This window comes from Oryctolagus cuniculus, chromosome 16 (assembly GCF_051225735.1).
Source record: "Oryctolagus cuniculus isolate XC-2025 breed Fujian yellow rabbit chromosome 16, ASM5122573v1, whole genome shotgun sequence".
Taxonomy (NCBI): domain Eukaryota; kingdom Metazoa; phylum Chordata; class Mammalia; order Lagomorpha; family Leporidae; genus Oryctolagus; species Oryctolagus cuniculus.
The window spans coordinates 71033064-71047445 of record NC_142882.1 but is presented as its reverse complement, the minus strand read 5'-3'; the positions used below and the strand labels follow the sequence as shown (position 1 = coordinate 71047445).

Below are 14382 nucleotides of genomic sequence, written 5' to 3'. Positions count from 1 at the left end.
TCCTTTCAAAGATTTCACTTAGGAGCTAGCATTGTGGTACAGTGGGGTAAGCCACTGCCTTTTTTTTTTTTTTTTTTTTGACAGGCAGAGTTAGACAGTGAGAGAGAGAGACAGAGAGAGAGAAAGGTTTTCCTTCCGTTGGTTCACCCCCTAAATGGCTGCTACGGCTGCCGCGCTGCGCCGATCCGAAGCCAGGAGCCAGGTGCTTCCTCCTGGTTTCCCATGCAACTGCTTTTGATGCCAGCATCCCATATGAGCACTGATTCAATTCCAGGCTGCTCAGCTTCTGATCCAGCTCCCTGCTAACATGCCAGAGAAAGCAGCAGAAGATGGCACAAGTGCTTAGGCTCCTGAAGCCATATGGCAGATTGAGACAGAGTTCCAGGCTCTTGCCTTAGGCCTGGCCCAGCCCCAGCCATTGTGTTAATTTGAGGAATGAACCATCAGATTGAAGTGTGCCGCCCTCTCTTCCTCTCTCCTCTCTGTAACTCTGCTTTTCAAAACAAAAATCTTCAAAAAATTTTTTCATTTAAAATTTCCATTAATTAATCATTTCATTGTAAACATTTTATATGTTTTAGATTTAGTAAATGATCTTATTGTACGCTAATATAAAACATCTACTATAAAACATCAAGAATAATATTTGTATTTACATTAATTCCATGTAATACATAAGTTATTTCAGTGAAGTGATAAATAACCAATAATTATCACAGTACAGTTAACCTATAAGGAAGTACGACTCTATTATTGATTGTGATGAAGCCAAGAGATATCATATATTAAGAAGATAAATGAGTAAGTGAAGAACATATGGAGAAAGTCAGACAATTACATTTTTTGAATAAGTTTATGACTTTAGCACTTTTAAAGTTAATGATTATGGTTCTGTTTTCCTGCTCAAAACTATCTAAATGTTTTAAATGACTTTTAAAGTAAGAATTTCCTATTCTTGCCCTGCTAAGAGTTTAGTTATACTTGATATTTTAAAGGTATGCAACAGATAAGCATCAAAAAGAACCTAGGTTTAACTATGTAAAGTGAAGACAACACTGTAAAAACATTCCATTTTAAATTTATAGCGTCTAAAGGATTTAAATAATTTTTTGGCAATTTAAAATAGTTGTTTGTTAAACTAGAAGTTGATCCTTAACTGAATCTCTCTAGTGAAAGTCCAGAGGTATAAATAAAATAAAAGCATAAAGATGATTTAGGAAATAGTATCTTTTGGTTGGAAGAGTGTAACAAAAGAAGAGACAGTGCCATTTGTGACACTGCAAAAATTCACTCAGGTACTAGATAAGTCACTTGGAAGATGTTGGTATCTTTCTCTGCAGCACAGAGAAAAGCACTTGCTGTGGAGCTAAGGGGAGAACTATCAAGGTATCTGCATGATATTAAAGAGTCTGTAAGGAATAAACCAAACCAAACACGCCACAATGTGCACTTTAGCAAGGTCTTGTGGCACTACTGAGCGTTGGCAGAGAAACAATTTGCCAGTTCCCTCTTTCTCTTGTTCTGTCCCTGGGGTTGCACAATCGGATCTGTGGTGAATGTGATCCAGTGCTGTTTGTTGCCATTAAGTAGGTTTGAAGCACTGTGCACTGACAAATTCACACTGTATTCCCTGTAAAATATCTATGACTACAATGCATTCTTACAGAAACCGTGTGAAAGCTAACATTATTCACATACAAAGAAAGCCTAAAATATTTTTCATTTTGATCCATATTACAAAATTTCAGGGACGGCGCCATGGCTCACTAGGCTAACCTTCCGCCTTGCGGCGCCGGCACACCAGGTGCTAGTCCCGGTCGGGGCGCCGGATTCTGTCCCGGTTGCCCCTCTTCCAGGCCAGCTCTCTGCTGTGGCCCGGGAGTGCAGTGGAGGGTGGCCCAAGTACTTGGGCCCTGCACCCCATGGGAGACCAGGAGAAGCACCTGGCTCCTGCCTTCGGATCAGCGCGGTGCGCTGGCCATGGAGGCCACTGGAGGGTGAACCAACGGCAAAAGGAGGACCTTTCTCTCTCTCTCTCTCTCTCTCTCTCTCTCACTGTCCACTCTGCCTGTCACAAAAAAAAAAAAAAAATTTTTTTTTCAAGCCAGTTTTTTTTTTTTTTTTTTTAGCCAAAAATCCCCTCATTAGTCTGCTACTCTGAAGCTGTGATTTCTTTGGAGAGAAAACAAAATTGGTTTGGCATTCAGACCACGCAGGATTCCACAGCCTCGAAGTAGAATCACAAACACTGCCCAGCCAGAACTCGGGTGCCGGAGCGCGTGGGCTGGCTGGTGGACAGCCTGTGGACCTCTGCGGCCCTTACCTTCCGCACATGAGGAGGGGCACGAGGTCCAGTCACTGAACGCAGTCACAACACAGTCCTTCCTACACGGAAGCAGACATGGCCTCACCGTCTCTGGTCGAAGGCTTTCAGGGCACCTAGGAAAGCAAAGGGAAATTAGGAGACCTCTGTGCTAAGCCGGAAAACCAGATGGTTTAATTCCTCCTGGATATTTTTTGCTAAAACTGAAAATCTGTGTTACTGAACTTCAGGAACTTTTCCGCTTTGATAAAACCCATGCAACTAAATAAATTCTTTCAAACTAGGCCTCAATAAAACCTCTTAAGACAAGATACATAGATTTAATAATTGTAACTTTATGATTTCTAGAACAAGATATAAACAAATATTTTTATGAAACAAAGTTTATTCTCTTGTAATAATCCCTCTATTAATTTGTATTTTCTAATATACTAAAAACTCAATTCTATTTCTTTGTACAACTAGATAGGTTTTTTTGCCTCTTAGATGTTTCTACACTTTATTTTTACAAATTATATGTAGTATAAAATAAATTTAAATGGAATATATATTTTATCTAGCATATCCTTCAAATCAAGTATATTATTAACAACACTACTGTTCATTAAAAAATACACTCAGATAAATGATCATGATATGTAGTTTTTGCTTCATTCCTATTCTTGGTTTTCTTGGTACTCTTAATTTGTGTTCCATTTTGCTCTGATTTTACATTATGAGGTTTAAAATATCTTTTGGGGCAGGCATTAATCCAAACGGTTAAGATGCCAGTATTCCACATTGTAGTGCCTTGTTCAATACCTGGCTCTGGTTCCTGACTCCAGCTTTTTACCAATGCAGACTGTAGGGACCATGGAAACAGCTCAAGTAATTGGGTTACTGCCACCTTTGTGAGACACCCAGTTTGAGTTCCTGGTTCTTGGCTTTGGCTGAGCTTTGGCCACTGGTAGCATCTGAGAAGTGAGCCAGCAAATAGGAGCTCTCTCTCTCTCTCCTTCCATCTCTCAAATAAGTTTAAAGTGTCTTTTATACTTTTATGAATTATAGTACACTTATGGAACAAAAAGTGAGTAAAATAAGAATGGTCAATACTGGTTTAAAGAAAAGTAAAATATTCTGTGCTTAAGACTAATTATAGTGAAGTTAATGGAATTATTCTTTTTTAAAATAGGATGCTTATTGGGAACAGAAGAAAAAGAATGACAAAGCACTGAAATATCTTACCTTAAAAAAAAAAAAAAGGTTCTCATGTCCTACAAGAACAGGGAGCTGATGTGCTGATGTATAGGTTTGAAATATTTTTTTTCTCATTTTAAGTGATTCTCACATTTCTCAATTTTTCTCTACATTTTCATGATCTGGTTCTACTATCGTTAGTAGTCAAATTTTCATGAGTTTAAAACTAGAATTATACTAAGAAAAGAAAGCATATCCAAATTCACATAATAAAATCACTTTTTCTGATTCCTAAGTAATTTTCCTTTGAGGTTATATAAATCTCTACCAAGTAATAATCCAAACAACCAGTGTAACTCTTGTTAAAATAAATTGGCAAATCAGTGGGAAGTAGGATTTCAAAATACTTTACATGAGAGAAAATACATTTTTTGTAGGTCAAGATAAATCATCTTTTATCACACAAGTTAACCAGGTTTTCAGAACTCAACTATGAATGAAAAAAATCATTAATCTATTTCCCATACTTTCTCTATAGCGTTTTGGTGATACTTCATTTTTAATATATCATATTATTATAATTGTTGATCTTCAAATCTTTCTTCACACATAAATAGTATGATCTGTTTGATTAAATAAATACAGTCTCTTCTCTTTCAGTTTAAAACAATAGGGTCTATTAGGAACTAGATTTTAAATATATGTAGGAATCAATATTTCAAAAAGAAAAATCTCCCTGGTTTATGTTGAAAGTAAACTTGGATTTTCCTGTCATGACTATTCAAAGAAATGTAGATGTGAATCATGGAAGTCAATGTATTATCATAATTAAGACATAAATCATTCAAATTACCATTTAAAATGCATTTTCAACCAGCAAATATTTTATGGCAAAGCTTATTTAAAATCCAGGTAATTATTTTGGAACTATGGAATTATTGGTCAGTGATTATTATTGAAATGACCCATTTTCAGTGAGGCAACTTTATAACTTTAACAAGGAGAGAGCCTAACTCAATTGCATGCTCTTCAAATATGAGCCTTGAATAAATCAATGGAATTTACAATGTTATCACTGACAACTTCTAAATACTTGTATTCTGTTTTAGTTTAGGAGCAGCCACAGCAAGATACTTGGTTGACTGTGGAGAACAAAATTACTAACAACAAAGTCATTAAATGAACACACAAAGATAAATTATACAGCCTAGATTACATCCAATAATATGAATTCAGACTTCCTTTGGTGAGACAATTGGTTCGGTCAACATGCTTTTTTTCTGCTTTGTACTGTTTGTATTTAGTGTTTGTGGTTTGAATCAAGGGATTGATTTTCCCCCAAATCTTATTCAAGGTCAAATTAAACAGATGTGATAGGAGTTGAAGTTTGTTACTGGGAGGATAGATATGATCAATAACATTGATTTTACCATTGCACAGTAATCTATTTTATTAAGAGGAGTTTAAAACAAGGTTTCTATTTGCATTTGTGTTTCAAATGCCTGGTATTGGAATGCATTTACTGAATTTAACCTAGCATTTAGGAAGAAGGGCAGTAGCATTTTCTTTCGAATTCATAGTATTTGCTTAATTTTCCAGAATTTTAAGGAGTAAACAAATCCATTTGATTCAGCAAGTTTACTGATGTATTCAGGTCATTGAATAAAGACTGCAAGGGCAAAGTGAATTTTCACTGTATTATTTTAGTGGTCTAACAGGGGGCTTCAGGGTACCTTTCCTGTTGAATGATTTAATGGCATTAATCCAACAGGCTCTTTCACACACAGGCTTGTGCACATTCATATCCATTACTGAACAAAAATGTTGTGTGATGAAAAGGTCAGCAGCAACGCTGGAAAGGTGATTAACTGTTGACCGAGGCTGCAGCGAGCTTAGTGCCAAACAGCACAACCAGCCGTAGCGAGGGCCACAGCAGGCTGGTCCTGCAGCTCCGTAGCCACTCTCTCTCCCTCTGTTCTTGTTTCAGCAATACCCAGAATCTGGAAGGACTCAGGACTTCTGCTCCTGCTCTCACCACCACTGAATGTTAATACACAATGCATGAATTTCCCAAGGTAGACCAATCACAATCTTAGCATACTTTTCATTAAAATAATGTTTTGAGGCTACATATTAAGCACATGCAATAGTCTATCAATTTATTCAGATCTCTTTGGTGTCTATTTTCTAGTATGTTTCCCAATTTCAAGTGATATAAAAACCAACCTCAGAGAAAAATATTCCTTATGCCTGGACTGCTGACCAGATACAAACAACTCATAATGGGATTCTTATTTTTCCCCCCTGGAATTCTCCATATATCGGACACATTTTTTTTCATTTCAATGGGACTATAAGAAGTACTTCAAATTCTTAGAGAAAATGGAAATTTCTAACATTTATTTATTTCTTTTTGCAGAGAGAAAAGCAAGATTTTTTAAGCCAGAAACCTCCTGCTGAAGCAGCCTAGAGGGGGGTTCCAAGAGAGGCAAACCTGATTTCTAACATTTATTGAATGCTCATATTATCATTTTTTCCATTAAATTATTTCAATAAACTTTGAAAAGTGAGGTCAGAATTTGTGAGGCAGTATGTTTAAGATGACAAATAGCATGCAACCAGTTGGTGAAGAATTTAGAAGCTATAAGGCTATCTTATACTCACACAAAATTGGTTTCCTTTTCATGTTTTCCATGGCTAAGAAGATCTGAACTTCAAGCTATGCAGAGTTTTTTTCTGCCCTCAAAGGAGTATTCTGGGTTCATTTATTAATTTTCTCTAAGAACTGACTAGACCAGGAATGCCATTACTTGTTTTCGTTTCTATTTCTCACAAGGTACATATAATATGCCAACTCTCTGGCTCCTTGTCCTCCCCTCTAGCAGAGTGTGTGTCTTGTTATCATAGTACTTGTAACCACTCTGAGACACTTTTTCTGCTTATCATAATACTTCTATCCCAAGGCTCTCTCTTGGAGGTAAATGGCTTACTCGTTTAGCCACTGAAAGACATAACGAGTTTGACCTTAGTATTTTTGATAAAGTGTTTTCCTGGGGAAGTGAAAGGCAGATTATAGAGGGCTGCTACCCAATTAAGGCAGCTTGGTAGCCTCCATAGCCTATGGGTACAGAGGAGGTCACGGATGACCTACACTGCTAGGACCGCATATGCTGTCAGTATTGATCAGTCAAGCCTACAGCAAGCACTTCTTTAATAAAAGCAGAGAGTGGTACTATAAAACAGGAAGTAGGTACCAGAGAGAAAGATTCTATAGAATTTATGGATCCCAAGTACACGACTCTGAAGCTGTTACAGCTTTATCAGCAGCTGAGATTCAAAACAAACCAATCTTACTGTCGATGACAGATATGACAAGCCTCGCAACACTCTGCCTCATGAAGCCAGCGAAGGCTGAGCCAGTCCTCCGCGTGGCTGACTACAGGATTGAGCGCTGTCATTTCAAAGCCCTTCCCTTACTTTTTGGGTCCCACTTGGCCCACGTTGACTCGCACACAGATGACTTTTCTTGTCTGCATGCCGACGGAGCAAGAGGCCTCCCCATTCCAAGTTGCACTGGTGTTGAAGGACGATACGGAGGTGTCCTCGATGCACTGGCCCCAGGGACCAGTCTGCCAGTGGTACACGGTACAAGGATGCTCGTTACAGCTGCGTATCTCTTGAAGAGCACTGGTGTTTGGACAGCGAATTCCACCTATAAAATGGACACCAGCAGATTAGATATGGTTCCAACGGGCACCTCACCATTCTTTATTCTTTGCAATTAACATGGTTAACAACAATGATAACTGCCATTTTAATTTTGTTTTAGCATATAGCGCGTGATTAGCTCACGGCTGGGGATTCAAATTGTACATTATTCTTACTTCAGTTGGCACAGTCTGGCTTAAAATCTAAACTATATAATATGCATGATGTTTGCTTTGAGGTCTACAGAGATCTGACAGAGAAGGGCCTCTGTTCTCCAGAGAAGTGGGAAGATGAGCTAAAAGTGAAGCCCGTGTGATGATGGACTCGGAGAAACCCTGGCATGGAGCCGCAGTGGATGGGAGAAACCACATTGTCCCCTAAGTGGAAAGCCTGAATTCCAGGTTTAAAAATCCTGCTTATTTTAATGTATCAGGCTTCAAGGTGATTAGAAACAGAGGTATTAACATTTAATGATACGTCATGATCTTCCAGGGCATGACCCAGTCTCGGATGCGATGGACTGCACAATGCGCCATCATCTTGTGTCCCCAAAAAAAGAAATGGCTGCAAATTAAACTGTGATACAATGGTTTCTGATCAACTCAAATTTTTATTGTACCCTTATTGCCATAGCTTTTTATTACTTACCCTGTTTTTATATCATTCTTTTGCAGATACCAAAAAGAGGTATTCCTAAATTTCTCTGCCTTCACAGTACAAATCTTTGAGTCATTTTCAAACTTTTACTCCTTAAAGAGTGTGTTTTCTGTACAATATCTCATTGTGATATCAAAGCTTTGGTGATGCAATATTTTTAAAGAGTTCTCCACAGCTGTCTGAAGATATTGATTCTTATCTCCAAGTTTAGATACAGTTATACAGTTGCTTTCTCACTTACCCTAGAAGGTGTCAATGAAAATTTTAAGCAAGCAACCAGAATTTGTCTTCTCTCCTCAAATGTCCCTTAGATGTTTTTGTTTTCTTGTAGAAGGCTTATGGGATTGTTATTTCCACCAGGCATTAACCCCAAATTTACAAATGCAAGCAATGACAACTATGTCCTAACTATTGCTTGACAACAACGGTTTTGAAATGCACTCAATGAAATAACCTTAAGTGCTAAAACAGATGCACCTTAATCAAAGCATATGAGGTGGGAGTTATCATTCTAGAAGTCTCTCATGTGCTCAATCCCATAAGTATTTTGCAAGTGGGACCTCATTTTGTGTTCATAACTGTCCGATGAGTTACAAATTATTATGTGGGAGAAAACAAACGGCCTAGATGATGAGACCATGGTAACAAAGCAATGTATGGAGCCCTGTTTCTTCTTACCTGGCTACTTCTGAAGGCATTTATGAAAATTAAATCTCATACTGTCAAAAACAGGGTATTGGAGGTATGTCTTGGTTACTATACTGACAATTTGATCCACTGGAATTTATGCAGCCTCTGAATATTATATTAGAAACAAAAGAACTGGCTGCTGATGTGGAATGGTGGGAATCCCTAGTATTCATCACATATATCTGAATACAATAGATGTGGGTTGAAGATGATTAGGTGGGTTTTAGATAGTAGGAAGGAAGTTTCAAAAAGTTACAAATACATAAGAACAGGTGATTCAACAGCTAGTGATCCTAACATGGAAGATGACCCAGTACTCCTGAGATGGGGCACAGGTCACAAGGAAAGCCAACGGCCACACCTTGTGCTGATCTTCAGGTGTCACTTCCCTTATGATTAAGGACATCCCTCTAGTCAGCAAATCCATGTGAGAGCTTAACTGCAATTTAGAAATATTTATGCAGTGTTGAACATGGGCTCAACATCAGAATAACCTGCATTAAACAGCATTTCATTAATGTTCACTGCTTCATGAAGGTGAAAACATCTGTCACAGTTCATCTCCCATCCTCCATCACACAGCTCTGTGACCCTGGCAGCCCCAGCAAAGAAGTTTAGGAACTGAATAGGAATGAATCCTAAAACATACTAATTGGATGGGGGAGAAATAAATGAGCACTCCAGTCACCTGTTCCCCAGGGCACTAGATTTATCCAATTCTAACTCTCAGATAAACACATGCTAACCACACACACACACACACACACACACAGATGATTTTAACAACTCTTTTATAATTAATAGTACAATTACTGATCTTCCACAAAAAATGTTTCTTTGGTCACCCCTTTTATTTTTCGCTGTGAATATAAGTATGCTATGAAAGCTTTGATAGTAAAAACTGAATTGTTTTTGACATTGGAAGTGACTGGTTGGCTTTGGGAAAAATTAGGGAAAAGTAACTTCAACAACATCAGCATAATGTGTCAAGGAACTTGCAAGATAGCTGTTAAGTTTATAGACATAAAGGTTATTTATTTTCTTGCCCCAATTCACATTAAAGCTGCATCAGCAGTTTTGGTTTGATTTCAGGATACTCGGACAGAGAAGACCCAATGTGGTCTTAATTATATCAACAGCATGGCAATTTTGAAAGTATGGTTTGGAATAATCAGTCATTGCAGCATTATCAAATTGTATGGGGAATAATTTTATGGTAGAAAAATTGAAATCCATATATAGTATTGAATGTATCTATTATTTATGAGAAGATCTAATTCCATACATCTGGGAATACTTCCATAGAACTGGGAAAATTATAAAACGTGACCCATAATGAAATTAGTAATAAGGGTACTTTTTAAAACTCTGCACATAAAAATATATGCCTCATAGTAATACCATTATATTAATATTCTATGATTCTGTGAAAGAGGACTTTATAAAATCTTGATGAAATTCTGCTACATAAACATTTATGCCTATATAAAAATACTAACTACTCTGTGAAATTCTTGTCTTAGAATTGAAAAAATGACTTTTCTTCTCCACATCAAGTTCATAAAAGTTTTACAACGATGTATTTGAACAGAGTTTTGGTGTTTCTGCCTCTGACATTGATGTCCTTACAATTTAGATGATAGATGAACTGAAAAAACTGTTCAAAATAATAACTGGATTCACACATACTGAGTGCGATATGCACTGGTGATGTGGTATGCTTCTTCAGTGGCCACCAGAGGGGATTAGAAAGAATTCCCACTATTCTCAAACATGTCATAATGCAGAGGGAAGAAGCAGTAGGGGCATAGGACAAAGGTACAAATGTGCACATTCTGGATAGAACATAATAATTATGTTAAGAGAAGTATTTCCTTTAACTGGGATTTAAAGGCATAAGATTCCATTATTTTGAGGACATGAAAAGTACCTTAGGTAGAAGGAGGCTTTAAGATGAATACCGAAGGGGTAGGAATTTGAACTTTAGGATGGGGGAGATGAGAAAGCAGGATTTTTCCTGAGCAGTAGTGAAAACTGGTAAGAACAAACACATAGAGGAGGTATGGCCCTGGGAATTAGTAATGCTTGTGCAGTGAATTGCAGTATAGAGTTCACCGAGGAAAGTGACTGCAACAAGGATAAAGAAGTGAACTGGGCTCTTGTTACCAAGAGACTGTTCGTATCCTAGGAATTAGAGTTCTAAGGCTTTTATCTTGCCAGCTTTTGCAGCCCCAATCCCTTTGATAGCAGAGCGCTGCTGAGTAAAAAGCACACTGGCAAGGTGTGCTTAGGGAAACTGAATGGGAAGAGCTTTGGGAACAAAGTGCTGTAGGAGACGGCTGCAAAGCGGCCCCATCTCCACTTTCTCCTGGCAGAAAGAAGTAGAAGACTCGTCCCAGGGAAGCCTGCTTAAGTCCTGTGTAATGGTCACAGAGTGACAGACTGAAGTAGAATTTCTTTTTCAAGATCAATAGTGGGAGGATGGTGGAGTGACTGTATATACTCAGAAAGCTGAGTTAAGTCTGTGTGATACGCACGTGCGCGCGCGCGCGCACACACACACACACACCACATACACATAATGGATACTGGGTTTTTTAAATCATCTAGAAAATATAGGCAGCCCCAGGCTTTTAGTATTAAAATCATTTAGCTGTAAAAACTGAAAAAGTAAATTCTTTCTGTTGATGTTTTTTATTTTGAAATGTGATTTTTGATGTCTGATGATTATTTGAGAAAAAATGGCAAAATTTGACTCCAATTTGTATCTATTCTCTGCAAGTATAAAGTAGGTGTCAAACCACATTAATATTTGGCTGATTAAGTTATACCAGGTCATTCTGAACCTTGTAAAAATATTCTCTGGTTTTCACTCTTTAAGGATTATTAACTATATAATGATAATCAATGGAAGTTGTTACTATATTCAGTGGAAAACATTTTGAAAATCAATGGTTTTCTTTTTATGACATTTGATGAGGATCTACCAAAGGGTTTCAAAATGCTGAGGCCAAAAAAATCTAACATTAATTTTTAATTTTTTGTTCAACTTTAACCTACTAGTATTTATTAAAAATATGAAGAATTAAGAATTAAAGGATTGATTCCTTTTAGCACTTCCAACATAACTTAAACTAGCTTTTGGGATATATTCCACAGTTTGCACAATACAAAGAAAATTCTTACTTTAAGTTATTATACAATGTTTAAAAAGTGAATTATCAATTTTATTTAAGGAAAAGTCAAGCCTTAGGCAAATACACAATAGACATAGATGATTATTTTAAGTGAAGAAAATGACTTGTGATTTGCTTCCACTTGTGATTATGGTTTCTAAAAACCATATGGTCATCTGCATAGATGCAGAGAAAGCACTTGATAAGGTTGACCACGTCTTCATGATAAAACCCTCCTTGAATTAGGTAAAGAAAGAAATTCCTCAAAATTATAAAGACTATGTTTATCACAGACCAACAGCTGGTATCACACTGAATGGGGAACAAGTGAAAGCATGTCCCCTCAGATCTAGAACAAGATAAGGATTTCTGCTTTCACCACTTTCACACAACAGAGTGCTGGAAGCTTTAGCAAGAGCAGCTGGGGAGGAGAAGGAAATAAAGCACATCAAAATGGGAAAAAAGGAAGTCCAATTATCCATGTGTGCAGATGACATGATGTTATACATGGGAAAACATAAACACTCCCCAAAAAAGCTGTTAGAATTGGTAAACTAATTCATCAAAGTTGCAGGTTACAAAATAAACATAAAAAAGATAGTTGATTTTTTTCTCTGCTAATAATGAACTCACAGAAAGAGAAATCAAGAAAGAAATCCCATTCACAATAGCCACAAAAAAACAAATATTTAAGAATAAATTTAGCAAAAGTGGTAAACAATTTATGCAATGAAAATTGTCAAACATTGATGAAAGAAATCATCAAGGACACACACACAAAAATGGAAAGCTATTCCTTGTTCATGGATTGGAGGAATCAATATCATTAAAATGTCTATACTGTCTAAAGCAATTTATAGATGCAATGCAAACTCTATTAAAATACCAGTGGTGCTCTTTACAGAATTAGCATAAAATAATCCTAAAATTCAGATGGAATCACAAAAGACCTCTAATAGCAGGAAAAAGTCAAATTAGAGGCATCACAATACCTGACTTCAAAGCATATTACACAGTTATAGTAATTAAAACAGTGTGGTATTGGCATAAAAACTGATACAAAGATCAGTGGGGGGCTGGTGCTATGGCCTATCAGGTAAAGCCACTGCCTGCAGTGCTGGCATCCTATATGGGCGCCGGTTCTAGTCTTGGCTGCTCCACTTCCAATCCAGCTCTCTGCTATGGCCCTGAAAGCAGTAGAAGATGGCCCAAGTCCTTGGACCCTTGCACCTGCATACGAGACCGAGAAGAAGCTCCTGACTCCTGGCTTTGGATCAGTGCAGCTCCGGCTTTTGCAGCCATCTGGAGAGTGAACCAGCAGATAGAAGACTAACACTAACTAACTAACTAACTAACTAACTCTCTCTGTGTCACTCCGTCTTTCAAATAAATAAATCATTTAAAAAGAAAGATCAATGTAACAGAAAACCCCAGAAATTAATCCACATACATAAGGCCAGCTGCCTCCCCCCACCCCTTTTTTTGACAGGCAGAGTGGACAGCGAGAGAGAGAGACAGAGAGAAAGGTCTTCCTTTGCCGTTGGTTCACCCTCCAATGGCCGCCGTGGCCGGTGTGCTGCGGCCGCGCACCGCATTGATCCGATGGCAGAAGGCAGGTACTTATCCTGGTCTCCCATGGGGTGCAGGGCCCAAGGACTTGGGCCATCCTCCTCTGCACTCCTTGGCCACAACAGAGAGCTGGCCTGGAAGAGGGGCAACCGGGACAGAATCCGGTGCCCCGACCAGGACTAGAACCCGGTGTGCCAGCACCGCAAGGCGGAGGATTAGCCTAGTGAGCCGTGGCGCCGGCCTGCCAGCTGCTTTTTGACTTAAGTGCTCAGAACATATAGAGGAATAAGGATAATATCTTCAACAAATGGTGCTGGCAAAACTCGATATATATGTAGAAGAAATTCGATCCATGCCTCCATACACAAAAATCAACTTGAGATGAACCAAAGACCTAAATTTAAGGCCTGAGACTTTGATGTTGCTGGAAGAAAATATAGGGGAAACACTCCAAGACATTGCTGTAGGGGATGACTTCTTGGACAAGACCCTCAAATCACAGGCAACAAAAGCAAAACTTAACAAATGGGACTATGTCAAACTGAGAGGATTTTGCACAGCAAAAGAAATGATCAGTAGAGTGAAGAAACATCCAGGATTGAAAAAAAAAATATTTGCAAACTACCTATCTGGTAACGGATTATTATCTCGAATATATCAGCAACTTTAAAAACTCAACAACAACAAAACCAATCCAGTTGAGAAATGGGCAAGGACTTCAATAGACAGTTCTCAAAAGAAGTAATACAAATGGCTAACAAATGAAAAAATGGTCAACACCACTAGCCATCAGGTGTCGGGGAATAGTCTGCGGCAGCATCGCTAGGCGGAGGTTTTTACTTTCGGTTTTGAGGGGGGGGGGCTTTCCTACGGGCGGGGCTCTCCGGAGGCGGAGGGATTGAGGTCGCGGTAAACAAGATGGCGCCAGGACCCCCCCCCCCCCCCCCCCCCGGCCCCGCAGTGAGTCTGCCTGCCTGCCTGCTGCGTGACACCTCACCTGATTGGCTGAAGGACGTGTGCCCTTCACGTGAACAGAGACCGGATTGGTGTGCCTGATGCATGGACTCTAGCTTGCTCCTGATT

At 38.5% G+C, this 14382-nt stretch overlaps 1 protein-coding gene across 5 annotated transcripts in view; it reads right to left on the bottom strand.

Annotated features, from left to right (window-relative positions):
- The window catches only part of THSD7A (thrombospondin type 1 domain containing 7A), a 689693-nt gene that overhangs the window by 97218 nt on the left and 578093 nt on the right, over positions 1-14382 (bottom strand). For all 5 annotated transcript variants that reach the window (XM_089315677.1, XM_089315676.1, XM_089315679.1 and 2 more), the window contains 2 exons: positions 6977-7211; positions 2324-2439 (listed from right to left, as the gene is read on the bottom strand). In XM_089315677.1, the coding sequence (XP_089171803.1) occupies positions 2324-2439; positions 6977-7211 (351 nt within the window). The remainder of the gene's footprint in view (positions 1-2323; positions 2440-6976; positions 7212-14382) is intronic.